Below are 18,669 nucleotides of genomic sequence, written 5' to 3'. Positions count from 1 at the left end.
CTGCAGTTCATGCATAGCCCTCAGTGGACTGAGGGTAAACATACTGCTGTTGGAAAATGGGAAAAGTATTTAATTACCCTGTTTGGAATGTGTATCTACCTTTAGAAAGTCCACGTCAACATGCATATAGAAAGGTTATTTCATAGATTATTGCAATAAAAAGAAAATAAATAGCTTTAGCCATTATGATAAAAATCATGGAATTCTTGACATGGATACCGTGTTGCAATGCTCAGATTTTATTACCTAGTTCATCTGTTTTCATACTCCAAAGTACAAATGCCACACTTTATTTTGGTGAGGAATTTGTTTGTCTTGTTATTTGGTGCATTGTTATATTTTGAGATGTGTAACAAAGAGTAGGTTAAGGACTTAGATATATGATGTAATTGTCATTTGTATTTTATCTATATAAATATCTCTCTCCGGTAAGCCGGAACTTTACTTTAAGGTTTTTTCCATGACAGAGATGGAAGCCTCTATTCAATTAAAAAATTCAATTCAATTCAATTTAATTTAATTAAAAGTCACTTTTTATCCTAAAGGGAAATTATATTGTAATTAATACAAATTAATATAAGTAATTATAAGATAAAAATTATGTGGGCTCCGCAAATCAAACGTGAAACAGCCAACAAATGTGCAATGATATATCTCTACATATTGCAATACGTCTTTTAACAAAAACAAAGCAAAACAAAACCAGAAGGACTGTGAAAACTAATTACAACATTGCTGCTTTCATAGAAATTAAGTGGTTAAGAAGTACCAAGGTGCTGCTTGTAATCAATAGCAATCAATTTTTCAGTCTATAGCGGTAAAAGACATTGGCCGCATTTCCCAGATTCGCTAAGAAGCTCTTAGCGCTAAACGCGGCCATTAGTACTGATCGTAGAGAGGTAGTTTTTCGTTCCCATCAATTTGCGAAGGTTTCTTTTATAGTGACTCTAGAGTTTGAATTTGGTAAATCTTTGCTCTTTGACTCCCCCTGCAGTTGTGACATGTAACACTGTTAAACAAATCTCTGAGGGAGCCCAGAAAATGTACAGCTCTACACATGAATATTTTGTTATGTTAAGGAAGCCAGAAAGACGCCATCAAAAGGCTGCAAAAATGTTGACTGTAAAACAAAGTGGTGTGGGGCTCATTTGTGAGGTTTTGCCGGCATATAGAAACATAGATGGGATTTCCCCTTGAATGGCACCATCAATTTAAAAAATTTATATATTTGTACTTTGAATTTCTTCTATGAATAAGTAAATATCATATTCAGATTTTGATGATAATTGAAGTTAGAAAAACTAATTATAACCAAAAAAAAATTGTCATCATTGGACCATTGGTTGCATATATGAAAACATCTCAAAATCCTAACTTGAAATAAATTACAAAAATATTTCAGTGTGACATTTTAATCTTTAATTGAGTTGAATAATAAATGTAATATTTGGTTTTTGGTACTGTGACAAGGACAGTGCAGACTGATTCAGAAAAAGCGATACAGTCACCATTGCATTTGATACACACATTTCTGGACCATTTTTTATAACATAAACAATGAGATATAATGATATTATAGTCTGTTTTAATAAATAAAATCTTCATATTGAAATAATAAGAACACCATCATTGCTAGATTTTTGCAAAATTTGCAAAACTGTCCCTGAAAAAGTTAGCAAATTAGTTTGTGGAGGCAGCCATTTTGGAAATTACTTCAGAACTGCTTTTAACAGTAGAGCATCAACAAGTCCTCTGGGGGGCAGAAGACATGTCAAATTGTATACATTAGGTTTTTAAAAAAGGTTTGGATTAGGTGGGTGTTACAGATGTCAGAAATTTATGTATAAAATATGATTCTTTTGGCATTATGAACCCAGGACATCTTCATTCCACAGGTGTGCATTTGTCAAGTATAGACAAGTTTTCTAAGTGCATGACCTGAAGTTTGTCAATCCCTATGTCCAAAATACACACAGCTGATTCCACCTGATAGGTCCAATCAGTGTGTCAACTTGTATTAACTCATATTTCATCCCCAAAAATCATAAATTGTAGTTCTCATTTAATAGTAAGGGTATACATTAGATTAATGTTAGTTTATATTTACATCAAATGTATCTGTGGTTTATGATTAGAAATGAACATAGACAACTTCTGTTGATATGTAGTAGTTACTGGTAGAGATGTCACGATACCAAAATAAGTAACCACGATACTATACCAGACAAAGTATCACGTTCCGGGTATTATCGCGATACTGCGGCCTTTTTTAATTATTATTATTTTCATGAACTGCAATGTATTTGTACAAGTCATAAATACTTATGTTTATCATGTACATAACAACATGTGTAATTAATAATATAAATAATTGACTTAGGATAACAAATCCACTGTCTTTTAAAATCTATTTGACAATAATGCTTCTTCTCCAACATAAAACATAGAGGACAAAATAAAATAAACGGGAACTGATTCCCTGTGAAAACTATATTTATATGTATTTTCTAGGTGCTTTAACATCTTTTAACTCTTCATTCTTCAACCTGTACACGGAGCACATTGCTTAATATTAGACAATTAGAAAATAAACATGAAATACTAACCTGGTATTTGACATATAAATCTGGGTGACGACACTGCAGGTGTTTTATGAGGTTGGATGTGTTGCCTCCTTTGGCTCCTATAGCTTGGTGGCAACGCCTGCACATTGGATGGCCATGGTCTATTGCTTCACCGTTTGTGCCTTGTTTAAACCCAAAATAGTTCCAAATGAGGCTTTTGGAGTTAGTTTTTTTGATTAGTGGTGCCTCTAGCATGCTGCGTGAATTTCCTACTGAAACATGGCGTACGCTCAAACCAAAATGCCCTCCAACGTACAAAAATATCCGGATGTATCAATGTGTGCGCATGCATGAATCCTAGCACATTTTGTTTGTACATCCAAATCAACGTGGAATTTAGCGCACTTGTCGGAGTACCCGACTCCTCCCTGTCCACGTCCCTACTTAAATATGCAAATCATATTTAATTGAGCCCTACACCTGCGATTCCCCTCTCTGCACGATCAGAAAATAAAGAATGCATAAAATGGAAAAAAGAATAACTTAACGGAAAGTGAGATGGAGGTGCTACTTTCTGAAGTGGAGGCCCGCAAAAATGTGCTCTTTGGCACGCTGGCCTACGATATAAGCAGCAAACGTAAGAGGAGTGGGTTGGAGAGCGTGAGCGAGGCCTTTAATGCTGAGGAGTTGAACAGAGAACCACCAACTATGATGCTGTGAAGACGGGATAGAAATTTTCTTCGCACATGCTCAATGCACTTCATGGGGAATAATATTAGGAAAGTTACTCACCAAGAAGCCACCCATCGCGCACATTGCCAGCTTGTAGTCTGTTCCCAACAATGCTGTTACTCAGAATGTATGAGTCGTGTGTTGAACCAGGCCACATCGCCACAATGTTAGTTAAGTGCATTTGCGCATCACAAATGATCTGTACATTGATGGAATGGAATTGCTTCCTGTTGACATACACAAATTCATCATGTGATGGCGCTTTTATAGCAATGTGTGTGCAGTCGACAGCTCCGATTACATTAGGAAAACCGGCTGTCGCTGCAAGTTGCGCTTTAATGTTGGCCTGTTCAGCTGCATTGTATGAGAATTTGATATACCTGGCTGAGATGCGGATAATCCCATCCCACGGCTGGCATGGCTCGGCTCAGAATCGAATTTGAAATGCCCCGGTTGCCAGGAACCCCAACATGGTCATCACCTGTATGGGAACAGGCAGCGCATGGCTCCTCGCTGTGTTGCGCTCCATCGCCGGCCGCAGCTCTGCGCATAGCTCCATGAGGATTGCCCTCGGGAACCTAAAGAGGCTGATGAGCCACTTGTCCTCATGTGCCAACAAATTATGTCTGTCTCTAAATACACGCTCTCTCCTTATTGCACCATTTGCTATGTCTTCCAACACCGCTAAAGCAGCCATTGTTTTTAATAGTGTGCATTGCACCACTTTGCACATACTTTTATATTCACTCTAACTGTAATTGCAGACACATGGGTGTGTTAATTGTTTATCAGTGATAATTGTTCATGTGTCTCAGATGTGCACATCGCTCATTCTGAGGACAAATTGTGTTTAAATTTATTCATTATAACAGTTTCCCAACATCACCTGTAAGTGTCGCCAAAGAAACAACCGCTGTAGAAAAGTGCGTACGACAGCCCTGAAATTTGCATGAGGCACCGCACATTTCCACGATCATTTCGCTCTTGATACATCTGATCGTTGACGTGAAAATAATGTAATTGGATATCGTGTGTACGCCACTTTTTTGTGCGTATGTACCCTTTGTACATGAGGCCTCTGGTCTTCATTCAAACCTGTACCACTAGAGTGTATCTCAGCTTTAATGTCCAAAATGAAACCATCCTCTAGCGCATCTGATGTCCTCCCTACCAGGCTTTTCCAGAATGTCATTGAAATTGTTGGACCTTGGGTTACCAAAATGTTTAACCTGTCCCAGTCATCTGGCGTATTCCCCAGCTCTTTTAAACATGCTATTGTAGAACCAAAACTAAAAAAAAAACTTCCCTTGACCCATCAGACCTACAGAACTTTAGGCCTATATCCAAGCTTCCATTCCTGGCCAAGATATTGGAAAAGGTAGTGTCCAAACAACTTACATATTTCCTAGAGGCCCATAACATTTCTGACACTTTTCAGTCAGGCTTCCGGAAACAACACTCCAGCGAAACAGCCCTACTCAAAGTGTCTAACAGTGTAAACAGACTGATTCAACCACATCCGGTTGAGATGACTGGTTTACTGTTAAAGTGGTTCTTATCCTATTTGACCGGCAGGAGCTTTAGTGTCTCTGTGAACAACCCTGCAGGTCTCCTATATTGGTTACCTCAAGGTTCTGTCCTGGTACCAATTCTATTTTTGTTTGCTAATGACTCTTATTATCTGTTTGCAGACGATATCCGATTACATTATTTTTTAAGACATCTGAGGCCCATAAATTGAGCTCCCTGACCAACTGTTTACCACAAATAAAACAATGGTTGAGTGATAACGGTCTACAGTTAAACTCAAACAGAAGTGAGACCCTCATCATTGCCCCAGATAGTGCTATTCCTGGCATCAAACAGCACTTAGCCAGACATCCAAAACTAGCTTGAGAAATTTAGGAGTCATTTTTGACAAAGCCATGTCTCCAGGACATTAACAAAACAGTTACTAAAGACCTGCTTTTTTCAGCTGCGTAACATCTCCAAACGAAGAACTATCGTCTATAAAAATAATCTTGAGATGCTGATACATGCATTTATTTCATCACGTCTAGACTACTGTAACAGCCTGTTCAAATCCATCTAAGCAAAACGGATTTGACTCGTTTACAGCTTGTACAAAATTCTGCTGCGAGGATCCTGACGCGCCTTGACAGAAGAGCCCACATTACCCCTGTCTTAAAATCTCTTCACTGGCTCCCTGTATTTTACTGCATAAACTATAAAATTTTGGTTTTGACATTCAGAGCATTGCGTGGACAGGCTCCTCCCTACATTTGTGATTTGATCCAGCCTTATACTTCAGCTTGTAGTTTGAGATCCTCTGAGTAATATCTATTGATGGTCCCTCGCACTCGCTTTAGGACCCGGGGGAGACAGATCTTTCCAAGCTGTTGGACCAAGAATGTGGAATGAATTACCACTTTACTTGCGATCACTTGACTCTATTGATGGTTTTAAAAACCAACTTAAAACATGCTTTTTTAATCAAGCATTTTAGCCCAACGGTCCCCAGGCTGCTAAGACTGATATTGACTGTATGTTGCTGTAAGTAGGTAGGTTAAGTGTGACTGTGATTAAGCAGTGTTTCAAATTGATGCCAGTTTGGTATTTGGACTAGGGTAAAGTATTATACAGAGTTAAGGTAGAGACACCACATTAATTGAAGAGCTCAGGTTAGCCACCCCTATTAAAGCCAGAACAGCAAAGGGGCACCACACAATGTTGAGTTTTAAATTGTTGATAGGTACTTATCCAATAACCAAGTGAATTCCAAACTTTATTGAAAGGGATGATTCAATTTTCCACATGCTGACCACGCCTCCCTGGTGTGTTGGTACCATTTTCATTATACATTATGCAGTGATACAATGGTGATTAAATAAGTGTTATTACAGGTACATTAACTCCAAAGTCCTCCATAATGTTGTTGTGGAGTTGCCATGATAATGCTGTCTAGGTTTAAGTAGAAGAAAAAAATTTGACATATTTTCAATTTTCATTGTTTTCCTCTGGCTCTCAGTGAATGTCCCTATGGATGAACAGCTTTCTTTGATGTCGTAAACAGTCTCTGGGGCTGTCCTCCGAAAGGCCTTCACATCACCCACCCCCAACATCCAGCTTCATCATGGGAGAGGTGGTCCAGATGCATTTCACCACAGTGGACTATGTAATTTTTGCTGTGCTGCTTGTGGCATCAGCTGGGATTGGTCTCTTTTATGCCTTCTCTGGGGGACGTCAGCGCACAACACAGGTGGTACACACAAACTTTTTTTTTCCTCAGGTAGCCTACTTATCTTTGTTTCACTCAACTTGGAGTATAGTGTTTGTAGTAATGACGTCTGACATGGTTATGCTGTTTATTAAAGGAGTTCCTGATGGCTGACCGTTCCATGAGTTGTCTGCCTGTCTCCCTATCCCTACTGGCCACGTTTCAGTCAGCAGTGGCAATCCTGGGGGCTCCATCAGAGGTGTACACATTTGGGACACAGTACTGGTTCCTTGGCTGCTCCTATTTCTTGGGCTTGCTCATCCCTGCTCATGTATTCATACCAGTTTTCTACAGGCTACGGCTGTCCAGTGCGTATGAGGTACTCCAAAGTAGAGTTAACACACAGCTTTTCTTCCCACAGTTCCTTCATCACATAATTAAACTAGCTTGTAACAAGCTTTACTTTGCTTTGTCATGTGTCTCTATGTCTTTATATACAGGCAAGTATTTATCTTGCCTCCACATAAGATAAAATGAAAAGTAATGCCCTTGAAGTATGTTCTATGATTATTTTAAATATTCTGTTTTCATTTTCTGTTTTGCACTGTCAATACACATTTCTACTGCTTATTATATATTTATCTTTCTCTATTATGCTCTCAGAGCTTAACATGGTTGGACATCTTATCTGTATTATCCTCAAAATGTAAATGTCTAAGAAAAACAATGGGCTTCATGCAAGAACCACTTGTAGATTTGCTCTTAAGTTGTGCCACCAGTAATTTAAGAGAACTTGCCGCATTCACCAATTTTTTCGTATTTTAAGTTTTCTTTCAGGTACAAACAGAATTTTGATCCAGACCTGTCACAGGAGTCATGTAAAATAGTCTGCTGTTATTCGAATCAAGTTTTCTTAACTAATGAATCCATCCACTTTCTATACCCGCTTAATCCGTCGGTCGGGTTGCGGGGGGGCTGGAGCCTATCCCAGCGGTCATCGGGTGAGAGGCGGGGTACACCCTGGACAGGTTGCCAGTCCATCACAGGGCCACACAGAGACAAATGAGACAAACAACCACACACGCTCATACTCTCCTAAGGACAATTTTAGAGACATGCATGTTTTTGGACAGTGGGAGGAAGCCGGAGTACCCAGAGACAACCCATGCATACACGGGGAGAACATGCAACTCCACACAGAAAGGCTGGGAGTTGAACCTGGAACACTCTCTGTGAGGTGACGGTGCTAATCACCACACCACAACGCAGCCCTAACTAATGGATTGTATATTTAATTACTTTGAAGATCAGACATTATTCTGTTTGACCTAAATTATGCACTAATTGAAGGTTAATTTGACTGTGTATAACAAGGTCAATGGGAAGTGCGTTATGGCTGACTTGCTACTTTTGGATGCTTTAGCACGTTAGGCTCTTAGGAGAGAGCTTGTGTTTCGAGAGCTTGTAGATATCGTTGCATAGACAGACAAATGGCTGACATCGTGATTTAGATTGCCAAGGACTGTGCTGCTGCAAATATGTAGCTTGCTAGAGCCACAACTCCAGAGAGAAACGCACAGATCAAACCTAATTCCACCACACATCCAGGTCCTCACCGCCTTTGGGTCTTTGGCCACGGGAACCTTTCAGTGGGAGATAGGAGACAAATCCCAGTCCTCAGTGAGTCGTGCGCTCCCCTTGGTGATCAAAGCTGTCATCAGTTTATCACCAGTGGTACATAAAATTTCCATACACCGCTGTCGAACAAGTACAAATTAAGAGGGACTCTCATGCCATGGCTGGACTGTCTTAACATAATTGGAGCAATAGACTGCACATATGTATACATCAAAGCACCTTCACCTTATGTGTTCCCTTTCCTCAACTACAAACAGTACCACTCCATCAACGTCCAAATCACATCAGATTCCAAATACAATCTTTTAAATGTCGTTGCTCGGTGGCCAAGGAGACGCATGACTCCTTTGTGCTGCAAAATAGAGCAGTTGGAACGTATCTTGTGCAAGGCTCGATGGTATTTGACTTGTCTGATTGTTAATATTCACCATGCAAACTTCATCAGATTATTTACCTAAAATTCACTATTTTCTCCAGGTGATTGAGGCTATGCTTTAGCCCCCTTAGCACTTCCTGGTACAGGAGATAGGAAGCGTAACCTTAATATGGTATTATTTTGGGCATGGAGTATGCAAATTTACTATACTTTAGTATGCACGTGCACTTGAATACATTCATCATGTTTATGCAGGTCGTTTACACTTTTCCTAAGTTAAGAGCGATTGTTGAATCTGATGTGGCGTGTTGCCGTGTTCGTACGAGACCTTCATGCAAAAAAAATTTGAGAAATTTTGAATAAGAATACAAAAATGTTCTTGCATGAGGCCCAATGTTCTTTCCTGAATAATTAACATCTCTAAAGGTTCTGTATATTGGACACAGATAATGTACCAGGGAAGGACTGCAGTCATTTCTTTTGTGCAAAGAATGATTTTGAACCAATGATCAGAACTTAAACTGACAGTTTTGATTTAAACTCCACTGGCTACCCATAGTCACTTTGGATAAAAGTGTTTGCTAAATGCATAAACATAAACATTGATTCCTTCTATAAAAGATTTGCTGCACTTTGGGGTCGCTGTAGCTCAGGAGGAAGCGCAGTTGCCTACCAATCGGACGGTCATGGATCAACTCCTGGCTTCTCTGGGCTACATGTCAAAGCATCCTTGGGCAAGACGCTGAACCCCACGTTGCCTACTGATGTATCCATCAGTGTATGAACGCGTGTGAATCTGTAGAAAAAAAGTACTGTGTAGCCTAATGGTCTAAGACTGTTTAATACAGACTTCCTCTGAGATATGTGATGAAACTTTTGATTTATGTTCTTCTGATGTCTTTTTCTTTCTTTTTTTATGTGTGTGTGTGTGTGTGTGTGTGTGTGTATATATATATATATATATGTGTGTGTGTGTTCTTTGCATTCTCTCCAACAGTATCTGGAACTGCGTTTTAACAAGACTGTTCGCATTTGTGGGACTGTCACCTTCATCTTTCAGATGGTATCTTGGTCTGCTTTTTATATAATTTGAATATTTATTTAGGGGATTATTTATATTCACATAATCTTACCTTCGGTGTCACTACTTGAAACAGACTCAACAGAGCTGATTTATTACAATTTATTATTCACTAGAGATAGAAAGTCAGCATTTAAATAGCAATAAAGGTTTGTGTTTACCAGTAAAATGCATCTCAGTCTTCAACCGTTGCTCATCCACAGATTGATGTAGAATTTCTTTTTTCTGTGAGTGTGTGTGTTAGGCCAATCACAGAACACATTCATTGTCTAATTTGTCTGACATTTGCTCCAGTACATTGACCCTTAAGAAGTTATTTTTTCATGATTTTAACAGCATGTTACCTTCTTCAGTGTCAACATTAACTGTGTTCACTACTGTCTTGCACCTTTGCAATGACTTGTTATATTAAAGAAAATTAACATAGAAGCCACTACCTCAAAATTAATTATGAAATATGTGTGAACTGAGACTGATTGTTTGTATCTCAAATGCTGCATAGATTTCTTTCTTTTTCTTTTTTTGAAAATGATGGCAAACATGTATATGCATTTGTATAGTATCAGAGCCCAGGTTTTATGTAAGTATAATAATCCAGTTAGCCCAGTTGTGATAGTACCAAATGCAGTGTCTTTGTCTAAATAGCTTTGAATCCCTTTAAAAGTAAGATGATTTTTTTTTAATTGGTAAACAGTTCCAAAACATGAACTCTAAACTCAGCTTTGTTTTGCAAGTTTTCCTGTTTTGCAGTGTTATTCTCTCCCTCTGCAGGTAATTTATATGGGGGTAGTCCTGTATGCTCCAGCGCTAGCACTTAATGCAGGTAAATATTTTGGGAACTTTTTTTTTTTTACTTTTAGATGTTGAGAGATTAAAATTTAAAACCCAAGAAAGCATCTTGTTTAGTTAGAGACACTTACTGGTTGGATATGTTATTATACAGCTTGTGGTAATGTTTCACTTTAAAATGCAGTGACTGGTTTTGACCTATGGGGAGCAGTGCTGGCTATGGGATTGGTGTGTACTCTTTATACAGTTCTGGTAAGTAGCTCCCTTTTTCAACCCTTTGTTTCATTAATAGTATTACAGCTTTTGATGATAAGAATAGTGGCGTGTACACAGTTATAAACAAATTATGGATAGAAAAATCAAAACTAAGCAATATTATGAAAAGAGAGCACTTCTCAGATAAAATACCACTTTCTAAAAACATCCACCTGTTGTTGAATTAAATGTTTTTTAATGTTTTGCACATCTTTGATTACTATTACTACGACTTTGATTGCCAACTACTGTGTTGCTGTCCCCAGGGGGGCTTGAAGGCAGTGATTTGGACAGATGTGTTCCAGACAGTCGTTATGTTTGCAGGCCAGTTGGCAGTCATTGTAGTAGGGACCAGTCAAGCTGGAGGTATAGCAGAGGTCTGGAGGAAAGCAGTCAATGGCAGCCGCATTGCTGGACTAGAGTGAGTACTGAGCATAGCTTGAATGTGAGTAAATTAAGTAGTATTTATATCTTTTACATCTTGAAAATGCATAAAGAAAATCTCTCTAAGGAACGTATTTCTTTTTGGGATAATTTTTCCAGAGTTAATGTAACCTTCACTGTCACACTATAGCCTGAATCCAGACCCTCTACAGCGTCACAGCTTCTGGACGCTGAGTGTGGGAGGAATCTTTCTGATGTTGGCTCTGTATGGTGTTAACCAGGCACAGGTCCAGAGATACCTCAGTTCTCGCACCGAGAAGGAAGCTGTCATGTGAGAATCATCAGTTTCTCATAACATTCTTGGCTCATCCCTCCTGTTAAACATTTCAGTAATAATATGAAAAGTGAAAAAGACTTGTCCTCAACTATCATGTTCTTCCAGGTCCTGCTACGTAGTTTTCCCATGCCAGCAGATTGTCCTGTGTTTAGGTTGTCTGATGGGTCTGGTCATGTTTGCTCGTTATGGAGAGAACAGCCCTCTGGACAAGGGCTATGTCAAAACTAATGACCAGGTGCACTCCGATGTTTTCATGTTTGAGCAATATATAGCGGGATGTTTTCTGTTGATGAGCCCTGACGCTGAGTTTCTTCTTTCAGATGGTATTGTACTTTGTGATGGATGTGTTCAGGGATCTGCCTGGCCTTTCAGGACTGTTTGTGGCCTGTCTCTTCAGTGGAGCACTCAGGTAAAAGACCCTAAAGTGTCAAGTAGAGCTGGTCATTATGTTGACATTTTCTTTTTATATAGATACTTTTAGAAATGAGACATAAACTGTCTGTGCAGTCTGATACTGATTGTTTCTCCTTTAAGCACACAGTCATAATAGTTTGCTATTTAATTTGCTATATATCTGTGTATCATTAATTGGACTTTTTGTATTTCTTGTACTACTGTATATTTATATACAGGCCTGCTAAAGTATTCACCTCCCTAGACATTTTTCATGTTTTGTTGCCTCACAAATTGGCATTAAAATGGATTGTTTGAGAGTTTGCACCATTTCATTTACAGAACATGCCTACAACTTTGAAGATGTATTTTCTTATTGAGAAGGAAACAACAAATAGGACTAAATAACAGAAAACTGTTAGCTGTTGCTTTGGATAAGTCTTTATGAGCTTGCCACATCTTGACATTGGTATTTTTGTCCATTCCTCAAGGCAAAACTGCTCCAGCTCCTTCATATTGGATGTTTTTTGCTTGTGAACAGCAATCTTCAAGTCCAACCACAGATTCTCAGTTGGATTGAGGTCTGAACTTTGACTTGGCCATTCCAGCACATTTAAATGTTTACCCTTAAACTACTCGAGTGTTGCTTAAGCAGTATGCTTCGGGTCATTGTCCTGCTGGAAGGTGAACCTCCCTCCCAGTCTCAAATCACAGGCAGGCTGACACAGGTTTTGCTCTAGAATATCCCTGTATTTATCACCATCCATCTTTCCTTTGACTCGGATCAGTTTCCCACTCCCTGCTGCTGAAAAGTATCCCAACAGCATGATGCTGCCACCACCATATTTCACTGTGGGGATGATGTTCTTGGGGTGATGGAATTTGTTGGGTTTGCGCCAGACAGTGTTTTCCTTGGTGACCGAAAAGTAAAATTTTTATCTCATCTGACCAAAGCGCCTTCCTCCATACATTTGGGGAGTCGCCCACATGCCTTTTGGCTGGGCACTCTTCCATGAAGCCGTGTATGGCTTATTGTGGTCCTATGGACAGATACTCTAGTCTCTGCTGTGGAACTCTGTAACTCCTTCAGGGATACCTGTGCTGCGCCTCTGATTAATGCTGTCTTTGCCCGAGTTTTGGTGGGCGGCCCTCTCTTGGCAAATTTGTTGTGGTACTGTGTTCTTTCCATTTGAAGATGATGGATTTGATGGTGCTCCATGGGGTCATCAAAGATTTGGATATTTTTTTATAACCCAGCCCTGACCTGCACTTCTCAACAACTTTGTCCCTGACTTGTTTGGAGAGCTCCTTGGTCTTCATGGTGCGATTCTTCTTGCTTAGTGGGGTTCTAGCCTCGGGCCTTTCAGAAAAGGTGTTTATTATGACAGATCATGTGACACTTAGATTGCACACAGGTGGACTTCATTTCACTAATTATGTGTTTTTTGAAGGTAATTGGTTGCACCAGAACTTTTTTGGGGCTTCATAGCAAATGGGGTGGATACATATGCACATGCCAACATACCAACTTAGACTATTTTGTGCAGCTCCATCACATGAAATAAGATTAAAAAACATAAATTACAGGTTGGAATGTAACAAAATAGGTAAAAGCCAAGGGGCGTGAATACTTTTGCAAGGCACTGTATGTGTGCATATATGTATTGATATTGCAAGTTCTATGGTATGTGGGGTGGCCGTGATCTAGCGGTTAGAGTGGTTTTCCTTCAATTAGAAGATAGGCATTTCAGTCCCCAGCCTGTTCATGAGCAGAAGTGTCCTTGTATACCCACACATATACAGTAGGGGTGCAAGGGTGCAGGTAACCCATGGTACGGTCCGTACCTCGGTTTTTGGGCCACAATTTCAGTTCAGTTTCGGTACGTGTTTTGTCTATAAAGAGAAAAAAAAATTTTCTCCCAAATTTCTCTCTTCATTTTGTTTGTCAGCAAAAACCGTAAACATACCAGTATCACTGGTGTACTGAATAATAAAACAAGTTTCTTTCAAGTTAACAGTTACTAAACACAACTTTCAAATGGTAAAATTAAAATTCTGACTCAGAGCTCAGAAATTCCGACATTCGTGTACAACTTGATCGCACCATTAGTCGCAGCCCACAAAAGCCGCCCTCTCAATGCGCGCTGCAATGTAAATTAGTCGAACTAACGGAACATTACTCTGCTGTTAGACTCTGTTAGCCTAGCGGTCCAGACCAGAGAGCAACCCCCACTAGACGGCCCATCGATAATCGCCGAGTGGGCCAGTTCGGCGGCCAGGCCACCAGGAAATTTCCTGGTGCTCCCGATGGCTAGTCCACCACTGCTCTCAGCTCCTCCGCTGGTGCTGGCCATGCCTCTTTGTTTTCTTTTTTCCACTTCCGTGTGCGAGCTGCACGTTGAACCCGCCTCCAGTTACAACAGTGTGACTGACGGTGTGCATGGGTTGAGGCGCAACAGTGATTGGACATTAACTCACATCTCGTGGGGAGGGCTTTTCACCTGCCTGGACAGGCACATTCATGTGGCCTATAAAGCATCAGTGCAAAATGAATTGCAAAACCAAAAACCCGCGGTCCATAAGGGTGTATTGTCCCGTGCATATCGGACCGAACGGTTCAATATTTTACCGAGTACCGTTGCATCCCTAATATACAGGGAGAACATACAAACTCTAATCAGAAAGGCTCTAAGATTTTGAACCAGGAACCCATTTGCTTTGAGGCAATGGTGCTAACCACCACACCAGGGTGCAGCCCACATTGTAATGTACATTGTAATACCTTGACAAGACAAATGGACTGTAATTATAATGCTATTCTAATCTAATTAACAAAGTTAATTGATTTCATAAATGCAACACACTAAAGATTTTTTTATACATAGCATAAAGATAAGAAAATATGTATTCAGTGTTATCTTCATTTTAGATGTCATAGTGGCTCCCTGTGTTTTCTTTTCTGTGGGAAACAAGTCCAAATGGGTAAAGGGTTTAAGGTTGCTGACTCCTGGTATAATCAGACATGACATGATAGCCCCATTTGTTTCAGAAAAGTTCTTGACAACTTCATTATCCCTGCATTGTTCTGAAAGTGTGTGTTTTGCAGACACCTGTTATTTGCTTTCATATCACTTTTAGTCAAGCAGTCTTTGCCTCCCTCCCCTTTCATCCAGCACTATCTCATCAGCGTTCAACTCCTTGGCAACGGTAACAATGGAGGACCTCATTAAACCTCATTTCCCAAATATGGCTGAAGCGAAGGCCACACTACTCTCCAAAGGACTTGGTAGGACAAGTGGTTAATGATTAATTGGTTTGTGATCTGTGTGTTCCTATTTTGTGTGGTTTTACAGATTTAAAAAAAGTTCAAAAGTTGTCTTTCTTTTTCATGTGCTCCACAGCTTTGGTCTATGGTCTGGTGTGTCTGGCTATGGCCTACATTGCTTCCATAATGGGATCTGTGTTGCAAGTAACTATACCAACAGAAAGTTGTTCACAATATCTTAAAGCATTACTAACTCATGAGGAACAGGATAACAGAAATGGGCAGTCAGAACTGTTTGTAGTAGTAATAGGAGTAAATGTAGTGGTTTCTTCTGTCGAAGAGTTAGTATTTGGAGTTATTTCGGCAAAACAGAAATATATATACTCAACCATTATTTAGTGTTAGTATGTATCTTTACAGCAAACATCAAGATCTCAGAATCATTAATTGCATTGCCATGCTGTGTGCCTTCAGGCAGCCTTCAGTATCTTTGGCATGCTGGGTGGTCCACTGCTGGGACTCTTCTGCCTGGGAATGTTCTTCCCTTGGGCCAACCCCATTGTGAGTCCTGCTTTAAAACATATTTTTTAGATTATCATTATTATTTCAACAATGGAATGTTGACAATTTGTCTCCTCAGAATCACCAGTTCTATGTGCTTTGTGTTTGTGATCTTTGTTTGTTTCAACCTCTTCCTATTACCTATATATTCTTTTCACAGGGGGCAGTGCTCGGGTTAGCAGCAGGCCTCGCCATGGCCTTCTGGATTGGCATTGGTAGTTTTGTGATGCGTATGTCTGGTCCCACGCCACTACCCCCACTCAACACCACTGCTCTGCCACTGTTTGACAACATGACTACTACCATTCTTACTTCACTGGTCAGCATCCCCACATCAAAGCCAAGGTAACATATGCATCTAAAGGACTAACCTTTGTAGTATGAATAAGTTTGATAGATAGATATCAATTTAGTTTTTACTTACTTTATATTTATTTCCACATTTTATTTTTATTTCCTCATTTTATTTTTATTCTTTTATTTCTACATTTATTTATTTATTAATTTTCACAATATTCTAATGTTTTTTCACTTTTCCTAATTTACACATTTTTATTTTCCCACTTTTCTACATTATTACTTTTCTTCACCCTTTGTAAAGCTATATATTAGCCCACCCTAATACATAATGAGCTATGTCAGCAATTTGCCTATCCAGTAAATAGAGAGCTTCGCCCGTCAATCTCCCGCTCCATTCGTCCCTCACTCGTGAACAAGACCCCGAGATACTTGGAACTCCTCCACTTGGGGAAGGATCTCATTCCCGACCCGGAGAGAGCATTCCACCCTCTTCCGGCTGAGAACCATAGTCTCGGATTTGGAGGCGCTGATTCTCATCCCAGCCGCTTCACACTCGACTGCGAATCGCTCCAGATTTAAAAACACTCAAATTTAAATATTTATTTCCTCATATATGTATTTATTTATTTATTTTTGATTATGGCAGTTTTGGTCCTGGATATGATTAATGTTACTGTGGTAATAGCTTAGCACAAATGCTCAAAGAATGTGCTTTTAAATGTATTATCATTTAACTAAAAAAAAAATTTTAGAATAAACAAAAGAACAGTTTTGTCACCCTCATCTCTGATCCCACATCAGGTTTGAGCTGTATGTCGAACCAAAGGGGTGCAATGTGTTGTCTGTTTATACTCATTTCCCCCTCTCTCTCTCACCTCTCACGCAGGTTGACAGGTGTGGAGGCACTCTACTCCTTGTCTTACATGTGGTATAGTGCTCACAACTCAGCCACTGTGGTGGTGGTAGGGCTACTAGTCAGTCTGCTAACAGGTAGAACACTTTCACAGCTCCATATCCCAGACAGTGCTTATTTCATTAACTTTAGACTATGAAAATTACATTTATTTTGACTGCTTGTATTATGTATGATCATATCTTGTAACATCAAGTGCTGTAAAATAGTTCAGACCAATGCCAGTAACACAGGTCTTGTGGTTCTGAGGTTCCTTTCAAAATTCTACACATGCTAGAAGATTGGAATAAGAATTAAAGCCTTTGTCTTTATTTATTTTACAGTTTAACCAGGAGCAATAATACTTTTATCTGCCTTAACTCTGTTTGGTGCTTCTTTGATTGTTAGCTATGCTAATGTACTAAGAGAATATGGTGAACATTACACTAACATCATAGCATCGGTAGGCTAGAATTATCCTTTGTTATGGTAGTTTCTTCAGCATTTAGCCCAAGTAAAGCTTCTGAGAACTATTAGCAGGCCTGTAAACTGATTCATCATACACTATATTGCCAAAATTATTCACTTCCATTGCTACAGGTGTACAAATTCAAGCACCTAGACATGCAGACCGCTTCTACAAACATTTGTGAAAGAATGGGTCACTCTCAGGAGCCCAGTGAATTCCAGCGTGGTACCGTGATAGAATGTCACCTGTGCAACAAGTCCAGTCGTGAAATTTCCTCACTACTAAATATTCCACAGTCAACTGTCAGTGGTATTATAACAAAGTGGAAGCGATTGGGAATGTCAGCAACTCAGCCACAAAGTGGAAGGCCACATAAAATGACAGCGGGGTCAGCGGATGCTGAAGCACATAGTGCGCAGAGGTTGCCAACATTCTGCAGTCGATCGCTACAGACCTCTAAACTTCATGTGGCCTTCAGATTAGCTCAAGAACAGTGCGTAGAGAGCTTCATGGAATTGGTTTCCATGGCCAAGCACCTGCATCCAAGCCATACATCACATGTGCAATGCAAAGCGTTGGATGTAGTAGTGTAAATCACGCCACCACTGGACTCTAGAGCAGTGGAGACGCATTCTCTGGAAAAACGAATCACGCTTCTCCATCTGGCAATCTGATGGATGAGTCTGAGTTTGGTGGTTGCCGGGAGAACGGTACTTGTCTGACTGCATTGTGCCAATTGTAAAGTTTGGTGGAGGGGGGATTATAGTGTGGGATTGTCCCCTTGGTTGGCCTCTTAGTTTCAGTGGAAGGAACTCTGAATGCTTCAGCATACCAAGAGATTTTGGACAATTTCATGCTCCTAACTTTGTGGAATTAGTTTGGGGATGGCCCCTTCCTGTTCCAACATGACTGCGCACCAGTGCACAAAGCAAGGTCCGTAAAGACATGGATGAGCGAGTTTGGGGTAGAAGAACTTGACTGGCATGCACAGAGTCCTGAGCTCAACCCGATAGAACACCTTTGCAGTGAATTAGAGCAGAGACTGCGAGCCAGGCCTTCTTATCCAACATCAGTGTCTGACCTCACAAATGAACTTCTGGAAGAATTTAAAAAATTTCCAAAAACACACTCCTAAACCTTGTGGAAAGCTTGCCCAGAAGAGTTGAAGCTGTTATAGCTGCAAAGGGTGGGCCGACGTCATATTAAACACTATGGATTAAGAATGGGATGTCGCTTAAGTTCATATGCATGTGAAGGCAGATGAGCAGATACATTTGACAATATAGTGTAATTTTAATGTATGTTCAGTGAATTTGAGAAATGTTTTGTCACTCTTTATTCTTTAATTCTTAATTAAAGAATAAAAATTAATTCAAAATTAATTCTTTATAAGTCTTTTCCTTTGTCATCTCTGCT

The 18,669-nt window shown here is 39.8% G+C and overlaps 1 protein-coding gene across 3 annotated transcripts in view; it reads left to right on the top strand.

Moving 5' to 3' along the window:
* Positions 1–18,669, top strand: part of slc5a6a (solute carrier family 5 member 6a) — a 37,425-nt gene that overhangs the window by 11,268 nt on the left and 7,488 nt on the right. For all 3 annotated transcript variants that reach the window (XM_072362613.1, XM_072362612.1, XM_072362614.1), the window contains 14 exons: positions 6,325–6,555; positions 6,671–6,892; positions 9,525–9,590; positions 10,380–10,431; positions 10,582–10,649; positions 10,919–11,073; positions 11,227–11,367; positions 11,479–11,608; positions 11,694–11,782; positions 14,940–15,052; positions 15,168–15,235; positions 15,506–15,592; positions 15,753–15,937; positions 16,779–16,882. In XM_072362613.1, the coding sequence (XP_072218714.1) occupies positions 6,430–6,555; positions 6,671–6,892; positions 9,525–9,590; positions 10,380–10,431; positions 10,582–10,649; positions 10,919–11,073; positions 11,227–11,367; positions 11,479–11,608; positions 11,694–11,782; positions 14,940–15,052; positions 15,168–15,235; positions 15,506–15,592; positions 15,753–15,937; positions 16,779–16,882 (1,606 nt within the window). In that variant the 5' untranslated portion in view covers positions 6,325–6,429. The remainder of the gene's footprint in view (positions 1–6,324; positions 6,556–6,670; positions 6,893–9,524; positions 9,591–10,379; positions 10,432–10,581; positions 10,650–10,918; positions 11,074–11,226; positions 11,368–11,478; positions 11,609–11,693; positions 11,783–14,939; positions 15,053–15,167; positions 15,236–15,505; positions 15,593–15,752; positions 15,938–16,778; positions 16,883–18,669) is intronic.

The sequence above is a fragment of the Leuresthes tenuis genome, unplaced genomic scaffold, assembly GCF_036924035.1.
Source record: "Leuresthes tenuis unplaced genomic scaffold, fLeuTen1.0.hap1 SCAF_13, whole genome shotgun sequence".
NCBI classification, from domain to species: Eukaryota; Metazoa; Chordata; class Actinopteri; order Atheriniformes; family Atherinopsidae; genus Leuresthes; species Leuresthes tenuis.
This window is presented reverse-complemented; position numbering and strand designations above follow the sequence as displayed.